Source organism: Choristoneura fumiferana, chromosome 10 (genome assembly GCF_025370935.1).
Source record: "Choristoneura fumiferana chromosome 10, NRCan_CFum_1, whole genome shotgun sequence".
Lineage (NCBI taxonomy): Eukaryota > Metazoa > Arthropoda > Insecta > Lepidoptera > Tortricidae > Choristoneura > Choristoneura fumiferana.
The window spans coordinates 16990107-16998853 of NC_133481.1; the positions used below are offsets into that span (position 1 = coordinate 16990107).

Below are 8747 nucleotides of genomic sequence, written 5' to 3' on the forward strand. Positions count from 1 at the left end.
TGAGAAGTTTACGGTTTCAGAAAATAAACCTTTCGATATTATGACCCATTCGATATTTTAATATATTCGATATTTTAACATTCGATATTCAGATGAGTTGCCGAACGTTGTCTATGTAAACAAAATGGCGCGGCTAGGAGGAGGAGGAACGGTATCAATTACGGCCGCTATATGACGGCACCGCTGATCCTAGGAAACCAAAGCTTAAGTATGATCAACAACATCACACCGACGGCGGGCGCGGGGTGGGTCGTGCGCGGACGCCGCAGTGTCATATAGTTCGTACATGATTGTTGTACAACATAAAATCCTTGAAAAGTTAATCAAGATACGAAGAAAAGGATCATAGAAAGTGAAGTTACCCAAAAATAACGCTAGTCCTCCATGTAAATTAGTTATACCTAATGTGTTACAGGTGCTACGGTGTGCAAGGGCGACAGTGGCGGTGGTCTGGTGTTCCCCAACGAGGACCGCGGCACCCGCCGCTACTTCCTCCGCGGCGTGGTGTCCACGGCGCCCACTATAAGTGGGAAAAAGTGCAACGACAACACGTTCACCACTTTTACACACATCCTGCCCCATGCCACATTTATTAAAGGTCATCTTTATAGTTTATAGTTCCATATGGTGTCATAATGTTAAGATGTAGTACATAATGGTGCGTTGACAATGCGCGTGTGCTGATAAGATGACAACGATCGAAAGACAAGAGTGTAAGGGGCGCTTACGGCCTGACTTCTATTGTAAATAACCACCTTCTGCTGCGAGCTGGATCGCACTCCGTTAAGCGCGTTCCAGATGGACGGAAACCAGCGTCCCAACAGGGGTGACTTTGCGGGGAACTTGGTTTCATCATCATCATCCAGCCTGTATTATGTCGCACTGCAGGGCACAGGCCTCCTCACAGAATGAGAGGGCTTGGGCACTAGTTCCCACGCGGGCCCAGTGCGGATCGGAACTTCGCACACACCGTTGAAACAATCCTCTGCTTGAGAGTCATAGGTCAAACCACTCGGCCACCACGCAGAACTTGGTTTACATCCACGGATTGTGCTTAGGCTACATGGATTAGCATCCACGCGCCAGCATGCTCGCGAATCAGCAGCGAGTCGTCTCCTGGCGTGAAATCACGTACTTCGTATCGTTTTGTTAGAAATGACTTCGAATTTGTCAAATTTCAAAAAGGTTTTGCTGGTTATAACCTGTGTTATAACGCATTCATGCTACCGACGCATATTTCAGTTTTAAAGATCATTTATTCTCATTAGAATTTACAATCAATTATTATGAGAACTTAAAAATAAACATGTACCTATGTTTATAATGAGCGAGAATATAAAAGAGGGTAGGTACCTATACAACACTCTGACAGCATTCATATTCATATTTATTAATTCAAATTCATGCCCATTACATTATTAGATGGTAGTTTTACAATAATATATGCGTTTTCGGAGCTTCGCCCAGTGCTGACAAACATGGTCACCTCTCTAGGGACGCTGTATTATACCCGTCTGGAACGTTCTTTAACCCGTATGGTTGCGTGGGAGTGTGTTCCACTGAACTTCTATGAAATCGTTGCGCGTTATTTTACTTACACTTTTAAACTAATGCTTTTCTTATTTTTACAATCAGATTACGGCCTGGGTATCGTCTCTGTGCGTGACGGGTAAGCCAAATGATGAATATTTATTATCGGACGTGAACACGCTTGGCACGCTTGGGTCGGCGGAGAGAAAAGGTTACCCAAAGTAAAAAGACAGCAAATAGCGCAGCTCCTACTAATTTTCAAAAAGCTGTCACGGGGTGGTGTCCGGGAAGTTGTTGGAGTAAAGAAGAAGGCAGGAAACAGGGCAGACAGTAGTATTTATTTAAAATAATAATAAAAAGGGCACCTGCGAACAAACAGACGCGGTCTTAAGTATCTAAAAAGTATGCTTGAACACTGTATCAACAATTATAAAAATATATAGGTAATCAACTTACGTTTCCCGTGCCCAGTTCTTTATTTATATAATTCAATAGCACTGAAGTCCAGCAGTATTACATTACATAGAACAATGAACGTAAGGAGCTTCACTAATACACTGCAATTATTTGTCACTGGATAATGATAAAAACCTCCTTCTTATAGGAGTAGTAAATTATAAGCTTGTTATGGTTTTTAGGAGATTCATAGGATCTAGGATAAATACAAGGTATCTGTTCAGTTCGGAGGCTCTGAATAGAATGGCTACTTGACGTAAATCGAACAGTGGAATTAGAAAAGGAAATTTGAATTGAAATGTTATTTTTTCGAATATGTGCTAAACCAGACAGTACAAAGAGTTAGGAAGAAACGAGCTGTATGACACCTCGTTACAAAGCGTCCACCAGTTCTGTGGTCACCGCGTCAGTTAGCATAGGCCCTTATAGGATGATGTTGATACGAATTTTCTTGTCTACAGTCCAGTTCGCGTTGGCGGCTGCGTGCTGCCCCCGTATCCGGCGCATGGCACCTACAGCGTTCACAACAGGCCAGATGCCGTGCCTGGACAATCCTACGACAAGATATTTTTAACGGTCACCTGCGACCCGGGGTATCGAGTGGTAGAAACCAGTTCTGCGTTCTGCCTCAGTGATAACAAATGGTCCGAACCAAAACCTCAGTGCAGCCGTAAGTACCTAACCCATTATAAGTATTACATCAACAAAATTCTCAACGGTCTTTTTTACTGAAAGCAAACACGTACTTGTCGCGCTATTAGCAGAATCCAGAATAAGACAACTTCGGAGGAATCCCTAAATAGGCACAGGTCGATTCACGAAAGCTGGCACGAATGGATTGAACGAAAGTAATGTCACTTAGATATTTGTGTAGGAAAATGACAGATACATAACATTTCTATTGTTGTTTACGGTTGTTCTCTGCTGAGCAAGTTCTTGGAACTGTACCGACTTGACAAGTTTTCAATATCATGAACACACCACTAAAAGTCAAAGTCAAAGTTAAAGTTAAAATATCTTTATTCAATTTAGGCTAAAACAAACACTTATGAATGTCAAAAAAAAATCTACCACCCGTTCGGAAAACCTCTGTTGAGAAGAATCCGGCAAGAAACTCTGATAACTTTTCTCCCCTGTCTAGGATTCTGCCAGCTAACCCCACACCCGAGCGTCAAATACCACTGCAAAGAACCCGGGGGATACCAGCGACAGCACCCGATTGTGCAATGAATACGAACCCAGCGGCACCGTTGCCGTACCGGTATGCAACCGGCCCAACTACTACCATCCTGGGAACATCACTGACATGCACTGTAACGCGGGATTTTGGGACCACGTCACTATCTGTCAGCCAGGTATCAAACCACCATTTAATTGAAAGGTCTAGTCGATAACATTCAAGATTTAAAAAAATAAAACAAGGAATTCCGGATGCTCTAGCGATGCGGGAATTCACTTAAATACGAGTATTATTATGTAAAGATGTGATGTAAGATGTAATGGGCAGAGCCATTTTTTGTACTTATTAATTGATATTGGGTAGACTCTCATTCTGCCGTCAGTTCAGCAGTCCATCATTTTGGCTTTCTTTTATTTACAATGAATATAACTTTAATAAAATTTAATAACGAGAATCTAACCGATATGTCATTTCGCACTTATTTTGCCATCAGTTCTTTGTTTGTTTTTGTTTGTTCTTCAAAATTATTTAACGAATGTTATTTAAAACATTTAATTTTCACCAGTCCGAACCATCAGTACGGCAGTGCAACAACATAAATTATTTCGTCATTCTGACCAGAATAACGCCATCACTAATGTGCAACCGATGTCTTTATGCTTTAGAGTGTGGCATCACCAAGGGAGACCCGAGCACGGATGGGTACGCTGCGCTCGGTGAAGTGCCCTGGCACGCGGGAGTGTACGACAAGTATTACAGTCCGTACGGACAGACCTGCGGCGGGTCGCTGATATCCAACTCCATCGTTTTATCCGGCAAGTACACGTTTTGGGGTAGAGTCAATTCCATTATGACTAATTGCGTTATGCCTTATTATGTAAGTCTGACTCCCTTGTAAAGAAAATACGTCTCGTTATCTAAATGTCGGATTTGGAAAAAAATTGGTGTGCAGATAGTTGGATATTCAGAATAACACTTCAGGTATTTTGTAATCCAATATTGCTGCAAAATCTGAATTTACAGAGGTATTTATGTCACTTATCATTTAGTGCAATCTGGGAGAATATAAATTCAACTATTGTGCCTGCTATATTGTACAATATTCTACAGGCTTGTCTGAAACAAATAAATTGTTAAGTAAATAAATGGTGTCTACCAACAGCCGCACACTGCTTCTGGAAAGGCGCAGAGAAGTTGCAGTCACCCAGTAGATACGTGGTGGCTCTCGGCAAGATCCGCCGACCATGGAACGAACCCATGGACCCTGAGGCACACATGTCTGACGTAAGTTGGTTAATATCATCATCTCCTCGGCCTATATTCGTCCCACTGCAGGACACAGACCTCCTTTCAGAACGAGAAGGCTTGAGCAGTAGTTCCCGCGCGGGCCCAGTGCGGATTGGGAACTTCACACACAGCATTTTATTTCTTTGCCGGTGCGTACAGGTTTCGTAAACGATGTTTTCCTACACCATAAAACTTGTGATAAATTTTGAATGTAATTTCGCACATAAATTTAGAAAAAGTCACAAGGTGGGAGCCCGGGCTCGAACCCACGACAGCCTTTGCTTGAGTGGCAATTTAAACCACTAGGCCACCACGGCTTACGTTGGTTAATGAATACATTTATTAAAAGATTAGTTCCTTTGAAATAATCTATTTATCTATCTAACAAAGGAACTCACTTTCACATAGGTATATTAGTAAGCATTATTAATGTCATTTTGTATCAGGTCAGAGACATAAAGATCCCGCTTCGATTCCGAGGTCAGCAAACCCTTTTCAAAGACGACATCGCTCTGCTCATCCTGTCAACGCCGGTGGTATACAACGCCAACATTCGGCCTGTGTGCCTCGACTTCAGCGTCGAGTTCGACAGGACCCAGCTCCAAGGCACTGAGCCAGGGAAGGTTAGATCACCTATGTTTAATCCTGGGGGCCATCTTTAAAGTACGTTATACCAATTTTGATCATTTTTAGTACGCTCCTCCCACATTTGTCATACATATTGCTATGAAAATTGCAATTTTTTTGTTCCTGTGTCACAAACCACCTGACCCCTACTCCTAAATGTGTAACTTAATCCAGTGCCGGCTCTAGCCTTTCATCAGGGTAGAGCGAGATTTTTACACCTATTTTTTCTGTTTTAAGACGTCTTAAGTCGCTACAATCTTGTCAGAGTGTTTGTCGTCGTTGGTTGAAGATCAGTAATTAAACTAAAGCGAAGAATTGCGAAACTGAAGTGGTAGTGGGCGGGGCACATTTCTCGCAGGACTGTTGGCCGATGGGGTCAGAAGGTTTTCGAATGGCGTCCGCGGATCGGGAGACGAGCTGTCGGTAAGCCTCCAACAAGATGGAGCGACGACCTGGTTAAGATCGTGGGATCGCGGTGGATGTGGAAATCACAAGAGTGGAGAGCCTTGGGGGAGGCCTATGTCCAGCAGTGGACTTCTTTCGGCTGACGTTATGAATTAAACTAATAAACCTTCATGACGAATTTCTTCGGAAAATGTAAAAAACTATTTAATAGTGTAGGTAGTTGCTTTGTGTGTGTTGCGGCTGCAGACAGGGGCCATCGCGATTTGTGGGTGCTGCCTTCTGGCCGAAAGACGTCGTGTTGCTGCGGTTCCGGGACACCATGCCGCAGATGAATGCGACGGCGGGACGGTGACTCAAAGGGGTCACGCCGTTTTGTTACCAAATTAGTTTAAATATTATTGATTACTAGCTGGTGCCCGCGGCTTCGCCCCCGTTGTAGTTTTTTTTTAAACTTTCTAAATCTTCTTTTATAAGGACCTTCTCCTGACAATAGCAAACACAACAAAAAAAGAATTAGCGAAATCGGTCCAGCCGTTGCTGCGTGATGCTGTGACCAAGGGAAATAGGGATGGATTAATTTTTATATATTAAGTTAAATATGTATGTTAGTCTGTAAGGTATTTATTGTATGGACCAAGTTGCCTGTAATAAATGAATTTATTTAAGATTAATAGGATTCGAAACTGATTCTGTTATGTAACGTTTTTATCAACTGCAGGCTGCTGGGTGGGGATTGACGTCAGAAGATGGCGATCCTTCTCCGGTGCTGAAGACTATGGAGCTAAAGTACGTTGATGAAGAAACGTGCATCGAGCATCTGCCTTACGAGTTCATATCTTCGTTCACTAGTGATAAGATATGCGTCAGCCCTGTCAAAGGCAAGTTTATTTTCATTATGACCGTACGTCCTGACCGTCAGCGCTGACCGTCGGTTGCGAAAATTCGCTGACGGCGAACTGCGACGCGTGTGTACAGTTCGCAGGTCGGTCGCTCCGTCAACGATGCACTGAACGCATCCCTACTATCTCATAGCTCGTCGGTCGACCGACGCCGTGCGACCGACGAGCCGGGGCTCGACCGACCGTACGCGCGCACCAAATCACGTGCGCACCGTCAGCGTAGCTGTGTGCGCATTCATAGACTTGTATAGATATAACTACGCTGACCGACGGTCAGCGCTGACCAACGGTCGAGCACTGTTTCCAGCCTAAAGCCAGAAGGTTCGTTAGTTTAACCTTATTAAGGTAAACGTACCAGTGCTCGTCACATCTTTAATCTCGTGTCATTAGCAATAGAGATGACAGCAGGGTGTCGCCTATTGGACATTGGCGTGCCGAGCATTCGGACGCTTACATTATATATCTGTAAGTTTGTGTCATTACAGCTAATGGGCATGTACTTTAACACATTAATTTTAAACGACTTCAAAAAAGGAGGAGGTTCTATGTTCGACTGTATGTATTTTATTACAAGCATATTAAGCAAGCATTTATCACAACCGTAGTCTGTCTGTCCATCTGTCTGTCTGTCTGTCTGTCTGTAATCAAATCTTGCAAGTTAAATTTGATCCACTTCCAGTAGTCAGATTGACGTGAAATTTGGAATACTTATGTAAATCGCGTGACAATACAATAATCTAGTAGTGACATTCTGGTAGTCCAGCCAGGATCGTCTCCGCAGGACGGAACTCTTCAATGTAACGTAATAGTTAGTATCGACTTGAAATTTGGTATGCAAATATAGTTTGTCGCAATGCAAGTACAGTCAACAAAGAGGACAGTCAGCAAAAAAAGCTTGTATTAAAAATGTTTTTTTTATGGTTAGCTTATTTTTTATGTCTTCTATTATATAGGGGTGGATCGTGAATTTGTGGGGCACTAGGGTAAATACTACTTGGGATTTAAGAAATTGGTCAACTAAGTAATTACGAATTTGTCTAAAAATGTCTTCGATCATGATATACTAGGTCTCAACTCAATGGGGGTTGGTGGCATTGTAAACCTACGGGGCCCTGGGCTATCAAAAAAAGCCCCTATATAGATCCGCCGCTAAGTCTTCTGGTACAACCAATGGTGAACTTTCTGTTACAGGCGTAGTATGCAAAAGGACGCGGGAGGTGGCGTCGCGTTCCCAACAGTGGACAGCCAGGAGACCCAGCGTTACTACCTCCGCGGCGTGGTGTCCACAGCGCCCAGGAATGACCACCTGTGCAACGTCAAAGCTGACATCCTTCTTACCCACGTCTTGAAGCATGAAACTTTCATCAAAAAATACCTTAATAATAATTTTGTATAGATATAAAAAAACTAAAATTCAAAATTTAAAAAAACCACCGACAAAAAAACGCGCAAAAATAAAAAAACGCCCGAATAAAAAATGCCGATAAAAAAACGCCGCCAAAAAGACAACTAAAAAGTAAAAAATAATTATGCACTACCTAGTATACCTACCTAGCTGTTGCCCGCGACTTCATCTGCGAAGAATTGGTTTATCGTTAGAATCAATTACTGATCAAAAGCAATAGGCAATTATTTTAAATTAAATTAAATTAATGCTAGATCTCTTAAGCCTGCAACACAGTGCAGGCAAACGTGTTAAGTGCATAGAATTTAGTAAAATATTGTTATCCATTGTTATTTTGTACTGAAATTATTGAATAAATTATATTATCTTGAACTAAAAGAATTTCCTTGCTCACCCGCGACCTTACGATAGCTAAGCTTATTAAAGAGCATGTTTCGGCATATAGGAATGAGCATCCTGATGAGTAGAATTTTGCCAAACATTTGTTAGAACTAAATCATTCTTTGTCGGACTCAGATTCGTATTGAAGTGTTCCATTATTGTGGCAAGGGGTTTCGTCTCGATGTTTTAGAATGCATGGACATAATTAGATACAACAGTATGGGTCTATTATTAATGAGCAGGTAATTTAGTTTCATCTCCCTTGCTACGGCTTGGATCTAAAATAAATTTCAGATATGCAAAATATTCACAAATTATTTCTAATTATAAATAAACCCGCGTAGCTCACTCAAAAACTATGAGATTTGACATTTTGGAGACCTCACGCTACACTAGCGCCTCTAGTGGCGGATTCATACGCGATAGCCCTCATTACGGATCGTACTTATGAAACATTCGCAGCTAACGCCATCTATTCACTTTTTACTGTATTACTTGGATGCGGTTGAACTAGACATGGGTAATCTCAACTCCGCGAAGTGGATCTGCACTCACTAGATCCAGCTCCGGTGCGGTA

General features: G+C 42.3%; 1 protein-coding gene across 1 annotated transcript in view; it reads left to right on the forward strand.

Moving 5' to 3' along the window:
* The first annotated feature begins 389 nt into the window (after window positions 1–389).
* Window positions 390–8747, forward strand: part of LOC141431774 (uncharacterized) — a 19455-nt gene continuing 11097 nt past the window's right edge. Inside the window, exons 1-9 of the mRNA XM_074092954.1 lie at window positions 390–598; window positions 1636–1669; window positions 2448–2656; window positions 3128–3341; window positions 3832–3981; window positions 4329–4450; window positions 4900–5076; window positions 6204–6363; window positions 7576–7663. Coding sequence (XP_073949055.1) covers window positions 3293–3341; window positions 3832–3981; window positions 4329–4450; window positions 4900–5076; window positions 6204–6363; window positions 7576–7663 — 746 coding nt within the window. The 5' untranslated portion in view covers window positions 390–598; window positions 1636–1669; window positions 2448–2656; window positions 3128–3292. The remainder of the gene's footprint in view (window positions 599–1635; window positions 1670–2447; window positions 2657–3127; window positions 3342–3831; window positions 3982–4328; window positions 4451–4899; window positions 5077–6203; window positions 6364–7575; window positions 7664–8747) is intronic.